Genomic DNA, 25,612 nt, shown 5'->3' with positions numbered 1-25,612 from the left:
GTCTAACACTTGAACTTTAAGTTCAATCAGAAATGTATCTTAAAGACAAATATACATAATAATTTAGCGCCTTCAAATAGTGTTTGGCTATGTAATATACGTAACTGTCTCGTAATAAATTGCAGTTTATGGTGTGCAGGCGCTTTTAAACCTTTTATCTTTTGCAGCGCCGCTTGGTGGTGAGTTACATCAATGTGCATAGCTTATAAACCTTCTCCGTGGAAAAATACGTATACATACAAATTTTCATAATGGTCTGTCTAATATTTTGCGATTCCATAAAGGACAAACACACAAACATTCATTTTTATATATATATACTAGCGGGCCCGGCGCGCTTTGCTGCGCATTTCAATAATTTTTTGCAAAAGTTGCCCGCGGCTTCGCACGCAATTTCCCGTTGAAAACAGTACACTATATTCACTTATTCTTTTTCTATCACATTCTAAACATTGCTGAGATAATTGATAGTCGTTCCATCGTGAGCCTCTTGGGCGTATTATGAAGGTATGTACCATATTCCTGCCTCTATCTAGCTGTTACCCACGGCTTCGCACGCAAACCTTAAGAACCGAAGTCCTTATATTACTTAGTAAATTTTTTTTTTTTTTACTATAATAAATTTTAGATTAAATTAGTTATATCTCCGATGCCACGATTGAGCTTGCTTTGTTGTCTCGATCGAGAGAATATGTACACACGGAGTTTTGAGAACCATACTTCTGTAAAAAAAAAACAACTAAGGTTGATTTTATAACATTCTTTATATTTGTAGCCAACGTAAGATAGTAATTATGATATCTGCATTACTCTTCTGATCAAGCATGAGCATGGTTTATATTAAATAAATATTGCAGTTAAAGGTGAATTTTTACGTCAAATTTGAATTGTATTATCTGGATAGTAAAGTCTATGTTTAACAGTGATTGCAAAAACAGTTTAAACAAAATTTGTCGTTTCTCTTAAGCTTACTCTATGCTTTAAAACTATAAGTGTAATATATGTTTACAAAGAACAGCTGATTAAAAATTTGAAAAGACGTTAACATATGTTTGCTGCAATGCATTTCTTATGGGTATTTCTGTAACCAGTGGGGCGGAATCCTGAATCGGGAAAGGGATGGGCATAGCTTATAAACCTTCTCCGTGGAAAAATACATATACGTACAAATTTTCATCATGATCGGTCCAATAGTTCACGATTCCATAAAGGACAAACATACAAACATTCATTTTTATATATAGATATATAAGATTTAGTATTAATTACCCATGAAACAAATATAAACAAACCATAGCTCACCATGTGACCAACACAAAATTATCAACAATACACTTTCTGTAGTTAGTTTCCACAATGGAGCGAAACCAACGTTAGTTCACAGAAACTATTGTAAATTGTGTTCACATTGTGGCTCTGCTCTCGTGATTGCAATCCCGTGATGTTCTCTATCAATGCTATACAAGCCAAATTTGTGTCAAATCCGTTCAATAATAATACAACCAGAACAATCGTTCGATTTACAGCGTTCTTGCCAGAGGCTTTGGCCATTATTGGAAGAGCTTGGAACATTACCTCAGGATCTGCTCATTAATCGCAATATAACAATTTAAATATGATCCTTCATAAAAACCCTCCTCGAGCAGTGTTCTTGGAAATTATTTTTTGCGCCACGATTCTTCTCCGTCTGTTTCTATGTCCCTTTTCAATAATCCGCAACATCCATGCCCAATTTTGGGTGGAATCGGTCCAAAAAAGAGAAACCCAGACCATTCGCTTGATTCACAGCTTCCATCTTTGGGATCAAACAGTAAAACCGTCATGTCACGTTTAACGCAGTACAGGGCTCGTGATAGGGCTAATTAAAGAACTCTGGGGTTTGTGTTTGCCGACTGACAAATATTGAAGGTTTTTTTCTCGTGGGTCGAGTGTCGTGCTTCACTTGGTTCAGGTAAATATTGATAGAGTCGGTGTATCGTAGATTACGAATAGTATGTTCATTATGAACATTTGTTAATAAATAATTGTGAAAACGAGAAAGGCATAAACCGGGAAGATTCTGAAGTCAAATATTGCGTGGAAGGCGTAGATTGCATTGTAATTTAATGAATCCATTAAAACAATTACATTGTTGCTGAGTTTCTTTTGTATCCAATTTTTATTGTATTTGAAATTATAACGCCGTTTTCACTCTGGAATATTATTATATAATTTATGTGATATAAAACAGTTTGGTTTCCTTATATAAAAATCTATTTTACGAGCGTTATCCCTTTTTTATGAAATATATGAATTAATCAGTTTTTTGTAACTTTTTGGAAACTTTTTATTTAAATTTCTAAACAGTTTCTTTGTCAAAATCCACTTTTTAGGATAAGAAAATCGTAACCGTTTTAAACATAACGTAGGGGGTAGTAGAAAGGGTTGATTCAATTTGAATTTTGAGTTTATCTCCAACTCGCCTTCCTTTTATTCCAGAAAACTCGGTTGCTTCACCGTGCTTAGAGATCGTGTATGAAACATCGTAGTGCACTCAATTGTGCACCTGATGAGACAATGAGACTGCCAATTCGCCTATTTATATGTGTCTCTGATGTCGAAACGACGTACAGGTTCGTATTGAGCTTCTTCGTTGCCGACTTTCTTTGGATTTTTTCAGATGAACATTACTCCAGATTCCAGGAGTCAAGTCTGACACAGCGTCACATGCCAGACCCTGCGACGAAAAGAAGGTGAACTGGACCTAATCTCAACATTCAAAGTAATTGTTTTGTTTTCCTACCATAAGAAACACTTTGGGTTTGAGTCGGAATAATTTATATTTTGAGATAAATCGTACGACCTGATTGAAGGCAGGAAACTTACAGGGAGCTAGACAGAGAAACAAATGTTCTATCTTATAATTGTCGCCGGTTGTTGTAAGCCGTTGAAAAGAATAAGAGAAAGGATCCCGCACTTTTGAGTCTGCACAATCTGCTGCAGTCCTTGGAGAGGCTTTTAATTGTCTCTCTTTTAATCTCTTCTCATTCAATTGTCTCGGCACTGAATGGCAAGGGGAATGTTGCCGGAATGGAGGTACAGTAATATTATATAATTGGCTTTTAGATATAACCCTAGGCTCATTCTATTTCAAACAGCCGGATATTAGATTGTACTTTATTAGCAGAGGCATAAAGAGTGTTTGTAAATTGTAAAACTCCCCTCGCACAAAACTATTTTCTTTCCGTTTCATCTATCAACAATAGTGTGTGTTTCTTTACACTTTTCAGATTGTGAACTTCCATTGTCACGTATTTTTTTACAATGTCTTTACATTGTAACTCAGTGTAAAAGGGGTTCTAATATTAATTTAAAGGATTTTGATTGGTTTGCTAGTTTTATTGGTATTTTTTGAGGCATTAAAGAATAAACTTTTACACAATTGATGTGCGAACAATTATGTTTATTTCGAGGCGTTTACATTGTAGTTATGTTTTTTAACGATGTTTGGTCGTTCAGCTAATGTATATATGCCGTGCACAATATCTAAAAAAAAAAAACAAATTCATTACCTTACATATACACATCTCCATCGTAGTGCATTAATTAAAATTCAGAATAAATTAATTAGTTTGCCTTGTTGCCACGATGCTGAAATAAGAGTAAGATGCTGTTATGCTTTCACTCTATAAATATAAACAAATTGAAAATATTGGTTAACTTAATTAAATATATAACAGTGCTGTCGTGATAAATTAATAAAGTTAAAATAATTTAATAAAGTTGTTTTTAACGTTTTTAAGATTTCAGTACTATACCAGTACCATTATATATAGCATTATAGTATATTGTCAATAGTGGGGAGAGTATGAAAACCTACGGTTTTAATGCTTAGTCAAACAGTGAATGAGAATGTAAAGTTAGCTCCGATGTTGACAGGGGTTGGCAGCTGTGCACTTGCCTCATTGTCTCCTAGATGGCTCTAGTTTCGCATGCAATCGTGCCATCATCGCGCCTAGCACTCACTCCTCCCCCCACTACACTCTACAGCTAATCAGTTGAAAGGACTGCGTTGCGTTGATTAATGAACCCCACGGCGACACTGCTAGTTGTCAATGTGCTGGTTCACCGCAGATACGTCCTATGGGAACTGGTGTTTGTATAAAAGGTGTCCAAAAATTACTATATCAAACTCGACCATACGATTTTTAGGTACAAATGCGTAAGAAATAAGATCCATTGCAGTTCTCTCTTACCTCGTTTATCTTCTGTCTGTTTGTTTGTGTTATTTGGAAAACACATGTCTATTTCTAAGGAGATTTCTGGAAAATATGATCTGAGGTTTAAAAGTGGCGACCATTCCAAACGTTCTAACTGTAATAACTCAAACACGGGAGACTTTATCAAAAGTGTATAAGATTAGTACAATATGGACACTATAGTTGAACATTTTACTACCTAGCTTATTTCGCTAAGACAAATAGTAACGGTGTAATAACTGTTTCACTACGCTCCACCCGTCATATACCGGGTGAGTTTTTTAAAAGTGATCCAATAGCTAACTTTTTAATTACACAACTTAGCACCACACTTTAAATTTGGAACTTGCTCAATTTTAAGTTTCACTCAGGAATACGCTTTCAAATTTTTTTAAGAAGGCTGCCATTTTCCAATATGATGGCGGCCAACTTTAAAATCTTTTATGGAAGACCCTATATTTTATGTTGATTTTAGATTCTAATCTACAAAATAAGACATTTTTGCTTTTGAGAGTTTTCCAATATCTCTAATGGTTCAAGAGCTACGTGGACTGGAAGTTTTCATCATTTTTTCCAGTATGGCGGCCAACTTTAAAATCTTTTATGGGACACCCTGTATTTTATGTTGTTTTTAGATTCTACTCTACAAAATAAGCATTTTTTGCTTTTGAGAGTTTTTAAATATCTCTAATGGTTCAGGAGCTATGTGGACTGGAAGCTGATGATGATGATGAACCACTGAAGATGAAAACTTACAGTCCACGTAGCTCCTGAACCATTAGAGATATTGAAAAACTCTAAAAAGCAAAAATGTCTTATTTTGTAGAGTAGAATCTGAAAATAACATAAAATACAGGGTGTTCCATACAAGATTTTAAAGTTGGCCGCCATATTGGAAAATGACGGCCGTCTTCAAAAAAATTGAAAGTGTATCCCTGAGTGAAACTTAAAATTGAGCAAGTTCCAAATTTAAAGTGTGGTGCTAAGTCGTGTAATTAAAAAGTTAGCTATTGGATCACTTTAAAAAACTCACCCGGTATAGAATATACTAGGCCTACTCCAGATATTAATCTACTGATATCATTAGTTCCTTGTATTCGAGATGGAGTATTTTGAACGCAGAAATTAAGACATGTTTAGAAATGTTATACCACTTCCGCCCTCTAGAGAAAGAATCGTGATATTTTGTTTTTATTTAACTTTGTTTTTTTTTTTTTTTTTTTTTGTAAAGGAACAATTTACGAAGCATTTTGTAGCATTTGGAGAATGTTTAAGTCACAATTATAAAGTTCTCATTGTTTGGCGAATGTTTTTTCTCTGGTATAAAGGAACTTAATTTTCATAAAAATATTATATACAAAAGTAACCCAAAGATATATACATATATATACTTTCCTACATTTTAAAAATCAGAAAATAATCCTAGGAGCCCAACGGATATCAGAGAACCTTAGCTCTTAAATCTTACAGGTTTGTGTAAAACCTTCAGCTTCTAAGGGCCAAAAACTTATGTAAGGGAGGGGCAAAGGTCCTTTGACTACGTGCGGAAACGTTTGGCTCACTCCCTCTGCTAAAATACCCTAAAGGGAGTGTGCAAAAGTTACTAACCCAGGGAACTCCGACGCATATTTATTTTATAAATAATCGATTTTAATTGCAGTAATACGGAACCCATATTAATGATTTGTAATATAGATGTCTATATACTGAAATATATGTTTAGTCTACGAGGGCCGGGGTCTTTACGGTTATAACATAAACTTTGGGTTCAAGTTATCGATAGAGTATGTTCATGACAGGAGCACTGTCCTGCTACAGGCGTGCGTATCATAGGGGTAATGTTATATAAGATAATACCGGACTATTTGTACTATAAGTAGTGAATGAATTATTATAAAAACTTCTATAGCATGCAGTAAACTGTTTTTAATTCATTCGTGGGCTGAGCGTATGAATGCACCTCATTTCATTACATCTTTTTGATAGCCAAAATTCGAGAAGACCCGTCTTAAATTTCACTAAGTGCCTTATAGTTAGAAAAGTACTGAGCAAAACTGTAATTTCCGTCAGATAAATTAGGCAAACTATAAATTGTGCCCGGTTTCCGTAGTATATTCTGTGAGAAGAATGCCGGGAAGGGAATACCGCCGTAGTGACCGCCCAGTTAAATATCCCCTAGCACTGAGAGAGGTCCGAAACGTTGCTGGTTCAGAGATAATGAGCCGGCTACTCAAACAAGTTGGCTTTTTAATAGTGGAGGAAGTTGTAAAGATTAATGAATTGCTGTGAAGATTGGACCGTGTGAGGGGGAGGGCCGAGTGGGGGACTTTGACCCCGGAAATTTCAACAATAGCGGCAGGTGTTGGGGATCGATATTGTAGGTCCGGTGTAGTGTCAACCCTTTTACCGCCCTTACCACACACACCAAGCTTCATTTCTAATGGTAATAAAAGTGGTATCTCCGTTTAAGTTATGGAATTGTTTTACTACCGCCATTAATATATGAGACACCATCGGCTCATAAAGTGTATTTACTATTATACCTGACTATGGATGAGCACGGTTCGAAATTAGGTTATAAAGCAAGCAACTTTGTTTCCATAACGTGTCATATAACTGTTACCAAAACACATTTCATAAAAGTATTCATGTGGTAAATTATAAACGTCGCGACGTAGACATGCCTGAGACGTAAGGTACAGGTGCTCCAGACGTGGTTCGTATCCTCTCTTCTGGCTACGTACTCGTAAATATCCATGAATAACTTCAGATTTCTAACTTAGCACTTATAAGAGTTCTTTGAAGAAGGGAAGTAAACCGTATAACGGATTGAGCCTATTTTCCCAGGTGGTTTGCCAAGAAGCTAACGTTTATTAGTTACACAGGAGATAAATGATTAATACGGACGGTGTGCTGAGGTCTGGAGCATTATTTTAGTTAGTTCTGGGGTCCAACGCTAGGGCTACCCCAAGTAACTTTTGACCATTAGCGTTCATATATGTTACCTAACCACACTCTACAGGTCTGTGTGCTCAATTTTGCCATGCCTCTACTTATATCATTGGTTTAGTAAATTCTTGTGTAATTAAAACAATCAGAGGCTGTAACGTTTGGCTCTCTCCAAACCCCAAACTAATACTGCCCTGCAAATTTTATCCTGGCAGCGATAGGCATTGAAATTTAAGTTTCCGAACCTGGGGCAACAAGATGAAAAAATTCGAGGATGATCGTTTCTCGTAATCATCTTTGAGCTCATGGACGCTTTTGAACATCACTGATGCCAATAAACGACGGTTGTAGGGGTGTTCGATGCCGGATATGTTTCAGAGATGGGAATAAGTTGCTGTATCCATTACTAACCGCATTCATGTGTAGGGTTACCATTCTATCCAAGATAACTGACCGCATAAATGATTAAGGATACCTTACTATTCATGACCACGGTCCTTACACTTGTGGTTATAAGATTCATGGTCTTGTGGATACCTTGCTATTTACTACGACTGACTGCACGAATGCTTAAGGATATCTTGGTATTCCCGATCACGGTCTTCATTTGCGGTTAAAAGACTCATGGGCTTGTGGATGCCTTGCTATTTACGACGACTGACTGCATGAATGCTTAAGGATATCTTGGTATTCCCGATCACGGTCTTCATTTGCGGTTAAAAGAGTCATGGGCTTGTGGATGCCTTGCTATTTACTACGACTGACTGCATGAATGCTTAAGGATATCTTGGTATTCCCGATCACGGTCTTCATTTGCGGTTAAAAGACTCATGGGCTTGTGGGTGCCTTGCTATTTACTACGACTGACTGCATGAATGCTTAAGAATATCTTGGTATTCCCGATCACAGTCCTCATTTGACTCTTGGACTGGTGTAGACATATCATATTTGTTTCAGAGATGAGGATTTGTTCAATATCTATGTATTTTTATTGACTTCAAAAAATCGCTGATGTGCCTAACGTAACTTTGAAGAATAATAACGGTTTATGATAGCTGTATATTGTTGTTGTTTTTTTGGCAAAAATGTGTAAACGTAAAAGTTGGTCTTTTCTGTAATTTACTTTCTGGTTTAAAATACAATAATGTACATGAATATGTAAAGCGTTTCAGTATAATTACATATATTAAGTCTACTATTAGAATTCAATGAAATATTACTTATTACTAAAAAAAAGTAAATTGATGTCATCGAGCAAAAAGAGGTATGCGAATGATAACTTAAATCGTCTAAAACTTTGTTTTGATTTCCGCAAGACTTAACTGGCTGCGATGAACAACTCGAGATAAAAATAATAGCTCGGTGTAAAGTTTAATGCGATGGTAAAAGACATTGTCTGCGCCGAGCAAAGCGAGTGGATTCTTACAATAGTCAGGATACCGAAGCAGTTCCGGCATTGTCTCCCAGACGGCGCTAGTGTCGCGGCGGCCAATCATTTCATTACAATCAGATTAGTCTCCCCCTCTCTCCGCTCACGGCTACCGCATCACCTTCACTTATTATTGGAAAAGGAAATTAAATAAGGAAGGAAATTAAAAAAAGACTTTCAAGAGCTGCAGATGTCTGCAGACAAGAACTTTATAAGTATTGTTTTATCCACGTTCCGATTTAACAGTTTCATACGATTTCATTACTATTCAACATATACTCAATAGAAATTCAACATTAAATTATATTATCTTAAAAAATTTAAGCTTCTTTTATTTACTTGATTCTTAACATTTAAAAATCGTTTATTACGACACAAAATTATGGTATTGATAAATAAATAGAAATATTGTTAAATATTTATCCAATCACATTACTGTTACCCCTGTAATTATTTTCTCTTGTAGTTATTATACCTAAACATTGATAGAGGTTTTTAATTACTGTATTGTTAATTTGAACTCATATGAAACAAAATACTTTAATACATATATCTATTTGGTATATTTGTAAGTCAAAATCCTATTGTATATAGTTTGCCTTGAAACGAATTTTTAGTTTTAAGATAATTTTGTTATCACAGTGTCATATTTAGTAGACATGGACGGTCAGACGATTAATGAAAGGATTCTATTTGCCTTGTTTTTTACACAGAATGTACGGTATACCAGACAATAAACTGCTGAAGTATGGGTTGACTGGCCCAGTAGTGTCAGCAATAGCAGACAATGAGTCTACTGGCAGAAGTAATTGAGGGTCTAAGTAAAACAAGGGTACAAAGAAAACATCTGTCCGGGATAATAAGGCAGATAATATCAAGCGCAATGCGAAATTCCCAAGTTACGACACAAGCTTTATTACCACAACACCCTCCCCCCCCATGTTTAACACGTTCATAGAAACTTATGCGACCTTAAATTTAACTAGTGTGGTATATCATTGGGAACCTGGACTTCAACAGTGTACAGAATGTGAGATCAGCTATCAGAGAAAAATAAGTGACATGGATTAAGTGAATGTTATTTATAAATATGTTTTATAGTAAAATTGTTCAGTAAACATTAAATGGAATGGTTTGAATATCATTTAACTAAAGTGTAAAAATAATTATTAAAATATATTCCTTTCCCACATCCACAAAATATGTAAGAGTATTTGTAACTCCGTGAACATGTTGCAGGCTATCACTTGGCCTAAATGGATATACAAGGTTGGTTCCTCAGAGATGCCACTGACCGAGATATGGTACTTATCGCATCTATAAAAATTATATTTTCGGTTAAAAGACCTGTTAGTTACACGGTATCTCTTGACGCACGTGAAAAGGCAAATTGCTTTTCTCAGAGGAGCCACAGATTTTGTACTTCTCGCAGTTCAAGGAAGTATGTTTTTGTTAAAAATGTGTGCGTGTTACAGGATACCACTTTACGCGTGTAGAAGGCAAGATTGGTTCCCCAGTGAAGCCACTGACATATTTGGTACTTCTTGCAGCTATAAGTATTACAAGTTAAATGTATCTGTATGTTACAGGCTATCTTTTGACACGTGTAGAAGGCAAGATCGGCTCCCCAGTGAAGCCACTGACATATTTGGTACTTCTTGCAGCTATAAGTATTACAAGTTAAATGTATCTGTATGCTACAGGCTATCTTTTGACACGTGTAGAAGGCAAGATCGGCTCCCCAGTGAAGCCACTGACATATTTGGTACTTCTTGCAGCTATAAGTATTACAAGTTAAATGTATCTGTATGTTACAGGCTATCTTTTGACACGTGTAAAAGGCAAGATTGGTTCCCCAGTGAAGCCACTGACATATTTGGTACTTCTTGCAGCTATAAGTATTACAAGTTAAATGTATCTGTATGTTACAGGCTATCTTTTGACACGTGTAGAAGGCAAGATTGGTTCCCCAGTGAAGCCACTGACATATTTGGTACTTCTTGCAGCTATAAGTATTACAAGTTAAATGTATCTGTATGTTACAGGCTATCTTTTGACACGTGTAAAAGGCAAGATTGGTTCCCCAGTGAAGCCACTGACATATTTGGTACTTCTTGCAGCTATAAGTATTACAAGTTAAATGTATCTGTATGTTACAGGCTATCTTTTGACACGTGTAGAAGGCAAGATTGGTTCCCCAGTGAAGCCACTGACATATTTGGTACTTCTTGCAGCTATAAGTATTACAAGTTAAATGTATCTGTATGTTACAAGGCTATCTTTTGACACGTGTAGAAGGCAAGATTGGTTCCCCAGTGAAGCCACTGACATATTTGGTACTTCTTGCAGCTATAAGTATTACAAGTTAAATGTATCTGTATGTTACAGGCTATCTTTTGACACGTGTAAAAGGCAAGATTGGTTCCCCAGTGAAGCCACTGACATATTTGGTACTTCTTGCAGCTATAAGTATTACAAGTTAAATGTATCTGTATGTTACAGGCTATCTTTTGACACGTGTAGAAGGCATGATTGGTTCCCCAGTGAAGCCACTGACATATTTGGTACTTCTTGCAGCTATAAGTATTACAAGTTAAATGTATCTGTATGTTACAAGCTATCTTTTGACACGTGTAAAAGGCATGATTGGTTCCCCAGTGAAGCCACTGACATATTTGGTACTTCTTGCAGCTATAAGTATTACAAGTTAAATGTATCTGTATGTTACAGGCTATCTTTTGACACGTGTAGAAGGCAAGATCGGCTCCCCAGAAAAGCCACTGTCAGATCTGGGTCTTATCTCTTATCGCAGCTATTGGAAAGACGTTCTGCTTGAGCATCTGTGTAATTTGGGTGGCAAAACCCTTTCTGTCAAAGGTAATTTAATTCATCATCTTTCATTCTCTCTAAAGTGTTATTTATATGTGTTTATACATTCAAAATCGTTCACTTAATTTAAAAGTCAGTTTAAGTGTTTGCCTTACAAATATTTCAGTACGTATGTATTATATTTGTTTTTTTTATATTGATAATATAGTTTTTATTAGTTGAATTGGCATGCATGATTATCTTATGTGAATGCAGTTATATATTAATCTAGATCACATTTTCCAGACATCAGCCAAGACATGGCGATCAACTCGTATGACATCGTCAGCACTCTTCAGGCACTAGGGATGATGAAGTACTGGAAGGGCAAGCACATCATCCTCAAAAAACAGGTAAACATTGCTTACATTTGTACTTATTATAGTTCGGTAAAGTCCACTTGCTGGTACAGGTGTAAAAGGACAATTTTAGTTTTTAAATTTAAAATTAATTTAATTCCATAATTTTACATGTTTTAATAATACATGTGCCATTCCACCGGTAACCACGGACTGGTTGCTGCGAACGAAACTTGTGAGTTCCCAACAAAACCGTTGTTGAATTGAATAGGCTTCTTTTTACCTTATATCGTGTGTTTGAAAATGATTCTATAAGCCATTATGTCTGCCAGCCATTCACATCTCGGCCCGCAAGGCGCGCGGGAGGCTGGCTGATGGAATCTCTCAAGACGGGGACAAAGCGCTCGTTCGCTCCCACTTTTAAAGGTTCCCTCTAAATTTGCATTCATTACTTGCGTGGCTTTGATAAAGTTGGCGGTGCATTTCTTCCGTCTTTCCTCCTGTCTTCCGCATTCACTGGGCCTCTTTGAGTTCGGCTTCAAAATGTTTTACTCTTGCCCTCGGCCGCGTTAATAATTCTCACCGTGACCCTCGCATAAAATATGCAATTTACTTAATCACCATCTTGTAGTAACCTAACTTGCACTACAAACTCCTCATAATTCGTAAGACGTTTATTTGAATCTAAACTAGTGTGTTTATACGTCTCTCAAAATCCTCATTCCGTAAAGCTGGAGAGTACAAAGAAGCGAACTTTCCCGACTCAAACTTATCGCTTTGAAGTGACTGGAAATTTGCATTTGTTATGTGGCCCGCTTTGATGATGAACTCGGTTCAGTTCTCAATGTGCTCCTTTTTACCAAGAAGCAGGGTTTCCTAACCTTTATCGTTACTCTCATAGAAAACTGCATGTAATATGGTGTACATATTGTGCAATTAGTTGTATATCGTCATGTTATGTGTTTGTTATTACGATGGTTATGTTTACTTATAATTTGTATGTTTTTTTTCTTTTAATCGGTACAACACTGTTATCTTATTAAACTAAAATAATTAAGAGGAAGGGGGGCAGACAGGAACAAACATGAGAAAATGGATATACAAGAGAAAAGAATATGGAGAAAATTTTTTCTGAGGAAGTTAATTCCTCACTCCTTTTACAGTGAGGAGAGTTTTAGCCCTCGACACAGACTTACACCAAACATTCATATCTTAAGTGTAGTGCCCTGGATATCTTGTTGAAAGGTCTTTAATTCTAACGTAAATACACTGAACATAGCTTCGACAAGGATAAAAGACGGAGCCGTGTTATTCTTGTAGTACAGGACGTGACATTCGCTCCTGTGACCAATTCGTAACGGAACAAGACTGTAACCACCCGGTAAATGAACCTCACACACAGCATGCTCCGCCCGATCTACGCCAAGTAGCCTTAACAACTAAGAGAAGATCGTCATTAAAGGCAAAAGAACAGAGGGCTCTCATTGCAAATCTAGAACCTTGGATTAAGATAATTTGCAATATGCCCTATTACTCTTGATATACACCTATTGTACAATTTATCAGAGACGCTATTGACAGTCGAGTGCATGAGCAGCCAGAAACACATCTAGGGACACAGTTCTACTATACAGTCTCTAAGATGCTCTATCAGACTTGCCTGACGTCTGTTGTAGGACGCTCCAAGACACTGCAGACAGTCGTGTACGTAGGCAGCTCTATGAAACACAGTTTTGCCAGACAATCTGCAAGATGCCCTATCACACTTGCCAGACGTCTATAATAGAACGTGTCAGAGACACGATAGAAAGTCATGTACGTAGGCAGCTCTATGAAACACAGTTTTGCCAGACAATCTGCAAGATGCCCTATCACACTTGCCAGACGTCTATAGTAGAACGTGTCAGAGACACGATAGACAGTCGTGTGCGTAGACAGCTCTATGAAACACAGTTTTGCCAGACAATCTGCAAGATGCCCTATCACACTTGCCAGACGTCTATAGTAGAACGTGTCAAAGACACGATAGACAGTCGTGTGCATAGGCAGCTCTATGAAACACAGTTTTGCCAGACAATCTGCAAGATGCCCTATCACACTTGCCAGACGTCTATAGTACAACGTGTCAGAGACACGATAGACAGTCGTGTGCGTAGGCAGCTCTATGAAACACAGTTTTGCCATACAATCTGCAAGATGCCCTATCACACTTGCCAGACGTCTATAGTTGAACGTGTCAGAGACACGATAGACAGTCGTGTGCGTAGGCAGCTCTATGAAACACAGTTTTGCCATACAATCTGCAAGATGCCCTATCACACTTGCCAGACGTCTATAGTAGAACGTGTCAAAGACACGATAGTCAGTCGTGTGCGTAGGCAGCTCTATGAAACACAGTTTTGCCAGACAATCTGCAAGATGCCCTATCACACTTGCCAGACGTCTATAATAGAACGTGTCAGAGACACGATAGACAGTCGTGTGCGTAGGCAGCTCTATGAAACACAGTTTTGCCATACAATCTGCAAGATGCCCTATCACACTTGCCAGACGTCTATAATAGAACGTGTCAGAGACACGATAGACAGTCGTGTGCGTAGGCAGCTCTATGAAACACAGTTTTGCCAGACAATCTGCAAGATGCCCTATCACACTTGCCAGACGTCTATAGTAGAACGTGTCAGAGACACGATAGACAGTCGTGTGCGTAGGCAGCTCTATGAAACACAGTTTTGCCAGACAATCTGCAAGATGCCCTATCACACTTGCCAGACGTCTATAGTAGAACGTGTCAGAGACACGATAGACAGTCGATAGACAGTCGTGTGCGTAGGCAGCTCTATGAAACAGTTTTGCCAGACAATCTGCAAGATGCCCTATCACACTTGCCAGACATCTATAGTAGAACGTGTCAGAGACACGATAGACAGTCGTGTACGTAGGCAGCTTGGAACGCGGGTCTATTAATAAGGCTGTGGGACGTTTATTTGCCCAAGTTTCAGACTAAACAGTGCCAACTATGCTTGCTTTGTTTTGTGTTTTGCCATTTATTTCTGTCTCTCATTTAGACCCCGTCGAATGTTTTCCATTCAGTATTTCATGTATATAAATCGCTATATTTTATTTAATACAGTGGAACCTTGATACATCCAATTTCTTGATAAATCTAAGTTTTATTATTACATTTGAATGTGCCGTTTACTCCAAAGCTAATTTTACTTCTACATATCGAAGGTTTAACGTAAATAACCTTGAAATATCTAATACACTACCTTTGTTTTCTGTTGTCACCCGCGGTGGGTGAATTCCCAATCAACTCTGACTATGATTTAGACGTTACCGTGATTCCAGGGAATTTAAGTTAACTCCGTGAACTGTGTGCGTTAGATTTTCAATTGTGACAGTATTTCGTGTAAAAGTGTGATGGCAACACAAAAAACCTTTTCTTATCAAGAACAAGTTAAACTTACAGAAACCGTGGACGCCGGAAATAAGAAAAAAATATGGAAAACTGGTTTGACATACCAACAATACTCTCTTGACCATATTGAGAAATATAGAAAATTTTAACAATTATTAACCTCTATATAGAAAGATACGTATCGAAGTGTGTCCGAAACAGCTTTGATATGTCAGAAACTCATAATATCGACATTCTCGACTTATAGAAGTTTCGTATTTCCCTTTGAGGTTGGATATATCAAGGTTTCACTGTATTTGTACTAATAGTTGTAATCTATATATATATAAAAATGAATGTTTGTATGTTTGTCCTTTATGGAATCGTGAACTATTGGACCGATCATGATGAAAATTTGTACGTATATGTATTTTTCCACGGAGAAGGTTTATAAGCTATGCCCATCCCTTTCCCGATTCAGGATTCCGCCCCACTGGTTACAGAAATACCCATAAGAAATGCATTGCAGCAAACATATGTTAACGTCTTTTCAAATTTTTAATCAGCTGTTCTTTGTAAACATATATTACACTTATAGTTTTAAAGCATAGAGTAAGCTTAAGAGAAACGACAAATTTTGTTTAAACTGTTTTTGCAATCACTGTTAAACATAGACTTTACTATCCAGATAATACAATTCAAATTTGACGTAAAAATTCACCTTTAACTGCAATATTTATTTAATATAAACCATGCTCATGCTTGATCAGAAGAGTAATGCAGATATCATAATTACTATCTTACGTTGGCTACAAATATAAAGAATGTTATAAAATCAACCTTAGTTGTTTTTTTTTGACAGAAGTATGGTTCTCAAAACTCCGTGTGTACATATTCTCTCGATCGAGACAACAAAGCAAGCTCAATCGTGGCATCGGAGATATAACTAATTTAATCTAAAATTTATTATAGTAAAAAAAAAATTTACTAAGTAATATAAGGACTTCGGTTCTTAAGATTTGCGTGCGAAGCCGTGGGTAACAGCTAGATAGAGGCAGGAATATGGTACATACCTTCATAATACGCCCAAGAGGCTCACGATGGAACGACTATCAATTATCTCAGCAATGTTTAGAATGTGATAGAAAAAGAATAAGTGAATATAGTGTACTGTTTTCAACGGGAAATTGCGTGCGAAGCCGCGGGCAACTTTTGCAAAAAATTATTGAAATGCGCAGCAAAGCGCGCCGGGCCCGCTAGTAATCTAATAAATGTTATGTCCCGTAGTTAACTTCTTCATAATAAAAAAAGAAATATACGTTTGTAATAAATGGTTGAAAGTTATTAATACACAGTTATATTTAGTGTAAAGCATGTTGAAATACTAAAGTAATTTAACTAAACAGTTCTCTATCTATTGACTTCAATATCAGAATCGTGGGTTTTGAGCTTTTAAGCAAAAGAACCAATATTTAATTTTTTAAATGGAACATATTCTAATAATTATAATTTTGGCATAATTCATAAAATACTAATATTAGTAAAGGGACGAGCTCACAAATACTGGCGATATAGAACATTTTGCTCGTAGTTGGACTGTAATGGATCCGATTCATCGGATGGTGGTAACCAATAGGGTACGATTAGTAACGTACTTTGGATACTGTGATGTATGGTGGATTGATAAAAGAGTAAATGGAATCTGTCACGATGATTTAAAGATCTGGTCGATTATCATTTTTAATTAATTGTCGGTTTTCGAAAAAGTGTCGGCGTTAATAGGTAGTGGATTAAATGATATCAAAATAAAATAAAATAGTTTATAAATGTGTATGCTTTTAAAATATAGTAGAAAGTTATTTTATAGGATATAAACTAAATGAATTAAACGGGATCGAAAAATTATGTGTGTTGATATTCTATAATCAAAATTTAGAATAATTTTGGTCAGCTGGGTCATTGTTAAGCGGTCAATTAAAATACAAAAATAAGTATGATTCTGATGCTGTATGGGTAAGTCGGTAATGGTACAACTATTTACTATTGAGGGTGATTCCATATAGACCTACATTATGAATTGAGTGCCCTTAAATGTAGGGTGCTCGGTCAGTAATTAATATTTTGTGAATTATAAATCAATAGTTAATAAAATCGATTGACAACTATGTTTAATATATTTTACGTTAGTGACAACTATATGTTTAAAAAATGAATTTCTTAAATACAACTGAATGTGATAGTTTAGGTTTTGTTTGTAATATAATTTAGAGTAGAGTTGAATTTACTCGCCGCGGTCTGTGACTTGAAGGATAGATTCAATTGAATTTCAGTTAGTCTCTGCGTGTTCTGTCGAATCACGTAATTATTTTATTTATATAAATTTTAAAATTAGAATAAAAAATATCTGGATGTAAGTTGAAACTAATTTTGATATTGTTTTTATTGATTTCCATCAATTTTAAGGTTAGTGGATAAAATGTATCTGAGAACATAGCGAAATCTTACGTGAAGTTATAGCATTCATAAATTAATCATCTGATGTGTGTAATGAAATGTAATGTTCAATGAAATATGGTACATTAGTTTTAGTTCGGTTACAAGTTGATAAATCTTAACATTATTATCAAGTTTGTGTTTGATCTATAAATAAATTATTATATTTATTACGTCACTCAATATCACTAAATAAATCTATATTATTTATAATGTCCCCGCATAATATTTAAAAACATGCTCTCAATTCAATTCGGAATAATAATATTTTGTTTAAAAATTACTGATTTGTGTATGAGTTGTTATTATCGTTACGAAAACATTTTTTTAAGGTATAGAGATTATGCCATTCTAAAATTTATATTTCCATCTATTTTGTTCATGCAAGATTGCCGTATGCTGACATAAACTATGCCGAATCTCTATGCTTTTTACTTTATTTAATATATAAATATTAAGACTTTTCGATGGTTTTTCGATTTAAACAGATTGGTCAGACGTATCTTTTGTGTTTGTTGAACAGAGAGTATTGGTAAGTTATATTTCTACTTGTGAAGTAATAAAAACCACTTCAGGAAATTTATCTGTCAATTGTTTCGATTGCGTTAATCTTAAAACATAGCAATGTGGTATAATATATTAAGTAACAACCATATAATTTCGAGGCAAGTGTTTTTTGAAATACAATCCACTAATAATAGTAACTTGCTTTAACTTTAAATGAAGATAAAAGGACCAGCCAAAGTTGATTTATATACATACAAAGTTTGAATTGTATAAATGTTTATCCTGGTTATACTAAGTTAAAGACATTGTGTTTTTAGTGGTTTGAAAGCTTGTGAACACTTATGATTTGCGAGACGTTTTCAAAATATTATTTTACTCTGATACATGAATAATTTCAATACAATTACTAACAAAAGCAACGGTCTGACAATTTTCAAACATCTAATATACAAGTAGAATTTAACATACTGTTGCAATAGAATGTTATAAGTTTGTTACAATCGTGTTACAGGATGTGATAGACGAGTACATAGAGCGTACTAAACGGCGGGGACCGTCGTACAAGGAAATCGACCCCACGTGTCTGAGGTGGACTCCCTTCGTAGCTCCCCACAACCCTGCGGCCACATGAAGACAACCCTTGGCGCAAGGTCAGTAGAATCATTGACCGAACCGTAGATACTACGGCTGGGGAACCATGTAGCTTTACACCAACACGCACAAGTGCAGGGGATTAGGACCGGTCGCATTACCGCCCCATTAGTTACCCCCAATACTCATATCCAATCAATCCTGATTTTTGCCATGTATAATTGTATCCTAAAATGAGAGATTGTTAACATCGTAACTTGAGCACTTATACAAAACTGCGTATAGCAATACACTGAAATTGTCAGAGCATTGCTTAAAACGTTACTGAATTACTCTGGTGGAACAAGGCAGGTGTTGGGCTGGTCCTACCCTTCTGCGCTCGTGATTTTGGACATGCATGCGTGCGAGGCGACAACCTGGCCCTTCAGTCGCAACCTTTATTTGGTAATACTGAGACAATTCACTTTTTGGGGCGATGTGGGGAGGGAGGTGGTGGTACACATTAAAAATATAACCCATCGATTACATCCCATTTAACATTGTGACCAAAGATGAAAACTAAGTCTTAATAGGTTGAATTTTTACAACATAGCATCAAAATGAAATTATAATGTTATGTTTGCTTGGTCGATCGTAATTTTGGATAGACTCGTCAGAAATCGCTTTTTTGGTGTAATAAATTTCAATTTAATGGACGATATTTTTTCGTCCCAGTTAAAGGATCATCTTTGTCTCACACCATTTTGAGGTACAGGCCAGTAATTTTGGAATTCTTCAAAAACGTTTTCAGATAATAACATTTATCGCCGGTGGGGGAAATGGAACAACCGCTATCTGCAATTGTACAAGTAATTATCTCCCTTAAGTTTGTTGCATAAACAATCATATAGTTCATAAAATGCGTAAATACTACTATAAATGTAAATATACTACTAATTACAAAGCCAACAATAAGGCTTTGGACATCGCTTCGATATCAGAACTATGATATCTCTTTCACTATTACGTAATATTCAAATATTTACTTCCCAGCGGTCCATCATGAACCTTTCAACGGAGTAAAATGCCTTTGACGCCAGGAGATGTAATCATTTTGAGTGTTTAGATGTTCAATACTCTCGGGAGGTTATTGACTAATTTCACGCCAATTTGAGACGAAATGCTGTTGTCGTTTATGTTGCGGTCTCTCGGCCACTAGTCCATCGGCACTTCCATTGTGATTGTAGAGAACTCGCCACCAGTCCATCGGCACTCCCATTATGATTGTAGAGAACTGGTTCCATTGTGATTGTAGAGAACTGGCCACCAGTCCATCAGCACTCCCATTGTGATTGTAGAGAACTGGCCACCAGTCCATCGGCACTCCTATTGTGATTGTAGAGAACTGGCCACTAGTCCATCGGCACTTCCATTATGATTGTAGAGAACTGGCCACCAGTCCATCAGCACTCCCATTGTGATTGTAGAGAACTGGCCACCAGTCCATCAGCACTGCCATTGTGATTGTAGAGAACTGGCCACTAGTTCACCGTGGTCAGATGACAGTCCAGAGAACTCACTGAATTCAGTGTTGTAGAAACTATCAGCATAGTATGTTATTATTTTAATTGTTACTATTCAGATTTCAGTTATTATGCCAAGTTGCGCTTATTAATGAGTGTTTTAATAGTTAACTTTACTTACAACAGTATTAAAAGTGTTTTATTGCTATCTAATATAGATAGCAATATCAAGAACTAAAGATTATATAGTTTAGATTTTGTATGTTAATAGACCAACAGCTGATTGCGATTCAACTAAGCAAAATAAATAAATATTTCATAAACAAGTAAATATGTTGGAAGTAAGTGATTGCTCCTAAAATAAAAATCTGTTTTGTGGAAAGTGGTTTCCTTTACCAGGAACTTTTAGTAAACAACTAATTGTAATTGATACTTTAATGCATGATAATTCTCAACACTTTGAGATATAAATAATAAACAACTTTTAGTTCACTTATTTCATTAAAGTACTTATTAATTTTTGTTTCAGGCAAATTACATGTTTCAGAAGCGACAAAATATTATAAATCAACTCTGCATAGTAAAAATTATTACAGATAAAAAATATGCTATTTTCTAAGTAAATTTTAATAAGTAATGAAGAATGAATTCTAATATGTCACATGGCTCTATTACTATCCAAATTGTCTGTGTAGTGGTGATGATCGAGTGCGAAAAAAATGGGTATAGAGTGATGTTGTTTAAAAAATAGTAATGGAATATTATTGTGTATTTAATTTTTTCAGCAATAAAAATACAAATAGATACAGGTCGATTCTCGCTACCTATCGCACCACAATACGGTACAAACGGACATGGTGTAGCGCTAATAAACGTCGGGGTGCAGTGTAAACCGGATGGAACGTAAAAAAGTGTGTAGAAAAACTCCAAGTCAACAGACGTAACTTAACGAAGTGTGAACGACCGCATCACAATCTAACAGAGAAACGAGCGGGAAGACCTGTAACAGTACAAACAAAGACACAAAGTGATAATACGAACTAGTGATAACATAACTCGATGGTATGAACCAACTCGGTATAAACAAATACGTAACTTGATGGAGAGCAAAACGTACGCAGCACAATCAAACAGTGAAACGAGCGGGAAGAACTGTAACGGTACAAACAAAGACACAAAGTGATAATACGAACTAGTGATAACATAACTCGATGGTATGAACCAACTCGGTATAAACAAATACGTAACTTGATGGAGAGCAAAACGTACGCAGCACAATCAAACAGTGAAACGAGCGGGAAGAACTGTAACGGTACAAACAAAGACACAAAGTGATAATACGAAGTAGTGATAACATAACTCGATGGTATGAACCAACTCGGTATAAACAAATACGTAACTTGATGGAGAGCAAAACGTACGCAGCACAATCAAACAGTGAAACGAGCGGGAAGAACTGTAACAGTACAAAAAAAGACACAAAGTGATAATACGAAGTAGTGATAACATAACTCGATGGTATGAACCAACTCGGTATAAACAAATACGTAACTTGATGGAGAGCAAAACGTACGCAGCACAATCAAACAGTGAAACGAGCGGGAAGAACTGTAACGGTACAAACAAAGACACAAAGTGATAATACGAACTAGTGATAACATAACTCGATGGTATGAACCAACTCGGTATAAACAAATACGTAACTTGATGGAGAGCAAAACGTACGCAGCACAATCAAACAGTGAAACGAGCGGGAATAACTGTAACGGTACAAACAAAGACACAAAGTGATAATACGAAGTAGTGATAACATAACTCGATGGTATGAACCAACTCGGTATAAACAAATACGTAACTTGAAGCTTAGCGTACCTAATACATTACTCGATGCGATATGTCCAACCAATTATTTAAAAAACCCAACTCAACGAAGTACGAACGATGAAAATATAAAGTTTATAAATGCTCCTTCTACCTCTTCTAGTTTCTATAGCTCATAATCCTAATCTCTTTATTGCGTGTTTGACAATATATAAAATTGTATTGCAATAGTAAAATGCATCATAAAATATATCCTAACTACACATTCACTCACAGTCATACTTACATCTCAGCATTCTCACGACACAATCACACAGACTTCGGATTCATGATTTTCAATCATCCCAACGGCTCGTCATGAATTTATCAACCGAGTAAAACGCTCTAGATACCAACAGGCGTCTGAAACGAGTTTTGAATTGATTGAGGTTGTTGGAGTTTTTGATATCCTTAGGGAGCTTTTTGATTAGTCTGACACCCACCTGCTGAGGGAGGTGTTGCGATAATGTCAGTCTGCGTTGATGAGTTCGCAAGTTGTCCCTGCCTCTAGTTTCATATTGGTGAACGTCCCTGCCACTTATCAAGGCACATCTCGATCTGCAGTACACGATCACCTCAGCTTGATGTTGTTGTGCAGGGGAGCTGTCCAGCTGAGTCCTTGCGCAGAGCTCTCACGCAGAGATCACGGCCAGGTTATGGAACAAGCCAGCCAGCGCCATCCGCTCCTTCTACCTCTTCTAGTTTCTGTAGCTTATTGTTGTTGTGCAGGGGAGCTGTCCAGCTGAGTCATTGCACGGAGCTCTCACGCAGAGATCACGGCCAGGTTATGGAACAAGCCAGCCAGCGCCATCCGCTCCTTTTACCTCTTCTAGTTTCTGTAGCTTGATGTTGTTATGCAGGGGAGCTGTCCAGCTGAGTCCTTGCGCGGAGCTCTCATGCAGAGATCACGGCCAGGTTATGGAACAAGCCAGCCAGCGCCATCCGCTCCTTCTACCTCTTCTAGTTTCTGGCAGTGTCGATATACCGCACTCAATGTACATAATGTGAATTTATACATTTTTATGGAATAATAGTTAATGTGATAAAAAACACAATTAGTGATAGTGTGAATCTATTTTTGTATGCAAACATTTTTTGTACTTTTTTTACTTAGTTTAAATATTTTCAGGGTATGTATTTTAAGACCAAAATTGATTAGTATTGTATTTTAAATTTTTTTAGTACATTTGCATAAATATTTTGTTTAGTTGAATCAACATTTCTCATTGGCCGAACTCCTCTGTTGTATGATTAGTGGCCAAGTGATACAACCCTAAATAGGCAATAGGTGATCGTTTGTGCCATATTACCCATTCTATTAACAAAAGACAAATAATAAAAAAAAACTAAAAACATACTGAATTTCATCTCATTTAGTAGAGAGATAAATTTGGGGGTTTTTCCTCTATATGTCAAAATTTTCAAAATTTGTATTATTGGCTAGTGATTGTTTGTGAAAATTTTCTTATTAATGTATCTTCATTCCTTTTATTACCTTTATAATTATATTAAAGTATACGTTATTTTATTAAGTAGGTATATTATCACACCTGTTGTTCATGTCCTGGTTTTAGAATGAAATTGTTTACGGAATTTTCGAAGGATTGTTAATACTAGTAAAGATTAGAAATTTAATGTTTGATTTGCACATGAGACTTCCAATATTATAAAAATATTATGAATAATTGCCTTCTAGCAGGGTTTGAGCCTAATCATGTGTTTTGGTTTTAACACAATATACAATAGTGAAGTGGAAGAAAAATTGCATATTCTACTTAAATATAAGGTTATTTAGGTTATTAAAGTTAGAGCCATTATTCCTTATCTTACCAGTGGACAGAATCATTGGATTTTTAACTAATGTGGAGGGATATGACAAGGCTCCAGATGTTGTGAAAGAGATAATGCTTATACCTGATATGTAAATCAATGAAATAAAATTCATTTTCTGATTTTATTTGGTTAATTATTATAGTACAACTTATAAACGCTAAAACATTCTGAAGACAGTTGAAATCATAATATCCGACTCTACCTGTGGTCGAAATGCCGAAAAGTCAGATAACCAGAGGAGCAAAACTCCTTTTCCAAGCAAAACGTGTATACAGCATTAGTGAAATATTTATCTTAAAGTGAAAGTATATACCATACTGAATACAATAATAAATTAAATGGCAGATTTCCTGGGGAGTCACTTATGGTAAGGTCTGATATAAAGGGTTCTTACTGTATTATATACATACTGAAAGAAAAAGAGAGCTTATCAACATATCAATCTACAAAAGTATTGCAATGTTTTTTTTTTGTTTTGCTGATAACAAAATGTGTTTTAGGTTGCGTTGTTTCTTTTTGGAATATTTTACTGTTTTGTTAATTTTTTTATAAATATAATAAAATGGACGTTATTTGTAAAAAAGTAGCCTAAAATTTGTTTTCATTACTAAGTTTGTTAGTATTAAGATGTATAGTTATAACAACTTATGTATTGTGTATGTATAAATTATACACAATTTGTTGTAGATGTTTGAGGAAAAAAACATACAAGTATACAGAAGGATGATAATGAGCTACACCATTATTATTTGTATTATAGCTACGTTTTAAAACAACTTTTTACAGGTTCATTGTTATATTTGACTGAATTTCATTTCAAAATATTAAGAATTCAAATGCTATTTTAATTTTTATGATTTTATTTATTTAAAAGATATTATGTATTGTGATGGATTTATTCATTGTGTATGCATATATTATTTATTGACTAAATTATTTGATACTGAATATAAGCTACTCTATCATTTAAGGAACATACCATATTAAAATGAAAAAATTGGATTGTATACATCACTGATTACTTAATGATAGTTAAATTTGAAAACTTTTAAACTTATTAAAATTAGAATATGAAGGTAGGAAAACTACATGATCATAACGCAACAAAACATGTTTTCCACTATGATAAATCTAATTATTTGTATACTCTCAAAGATATTAATAGTTTTGTAAACAGGTTGTTATCAACTTTTTAGTCTTATCCTTATAGAATTAGATTAAATTTAGTCTGAGAGATAGCTTATGAGACCAGCACTGATTATTCTAAAAATATAAACTGATTCTAATCATAGTAATCAGTGTGTTGGTTTATATTATCAGGGGAAGTTCTTTTCCTTATGCATTGTTTTATTTCTTTAATCTTGTACTTTTTGATAAGCCAAACTATCATTTCCATTACAAACATCCATCTCACCTGTCCACATGTCAAATTAGTAAAGAATTCTTAAATAACTATTCAAATAGCAAGCAGACTTTTTGAATGATTAAGGTAAATTTTGTAATGTAATAACTAAGTGTTTTCTATTTAAACAATACGTTCATGTAGAATTGTTTTAAATTTTAAAGTGTACATACATTTCATTAGGACAAGGCTAAATAAGAAATTAATATTTTAAAATACATAATAGTAATTGTTATTTATT

The 25,612-nt window shown here is 35.5% G+C and overlaps 1 protein-coding gene across 3 annotated transcripts in view; it reads left to right on the top strand.

Annotated features, from left to right (window-relative positions):
- Positions 1–24,093, top strand: part of LOC124357007 (histone acetyltransferase KAT7) — a 244,431-nt gene extending 220,338 nt beyond the window's left edge. Inside the window, exons 9-12 of one of the 3 annotated variants that reach the window (XM_046808375.1) lie at positions 11,347–11,493; positions 11,731–11,837; positions 18,695–18,833; positions 22,997–24,093. In XM_046808375.1, the coding sequence (XP_046664331.1) occupies positions 11,347–11,493; positions 11,731–11,837; positions 18,695–18,814 (374 nt within the window). In that variant the 3' untranslated portion in view covers positions 18,815–18,833; positions 22,997–24,093. Of the gene's footprint in view, positions 1–10,205; positions 10,316–11,346; positions 11,494–11,730; positions 11,838–18,694; positions 18,834–22,734; positions 22,932–22,996 lie in introns of those variants that run through there. The other 2 variants (XM_046808374.1, XM_046808376.1) reach the window with 2 other exon arrangements.
- Positions 24,094–25,612: the final 1,519 nt, after the last annotated feature.

Source organism: Homalodisca vitripennis, chromosome 3 (genome assembly GCF_021130785.1).
Source record: "Homalodisca vitripennis isolate AUS2020 chromosome 3, UT_GWSS_2.1, whole genome shotgun sequence".
Lineage (NCBI taxonomy): Eukaryota > Metazoa > Arthropoda > Insecta > Hemiptera > Cicadellidae > Homalodisca > Homalodisca vitripennis.
Note: the sequence above shows the minus strand (reverse complement) of the source record. Positions and strands in the feature narration are given on the sequence as shown.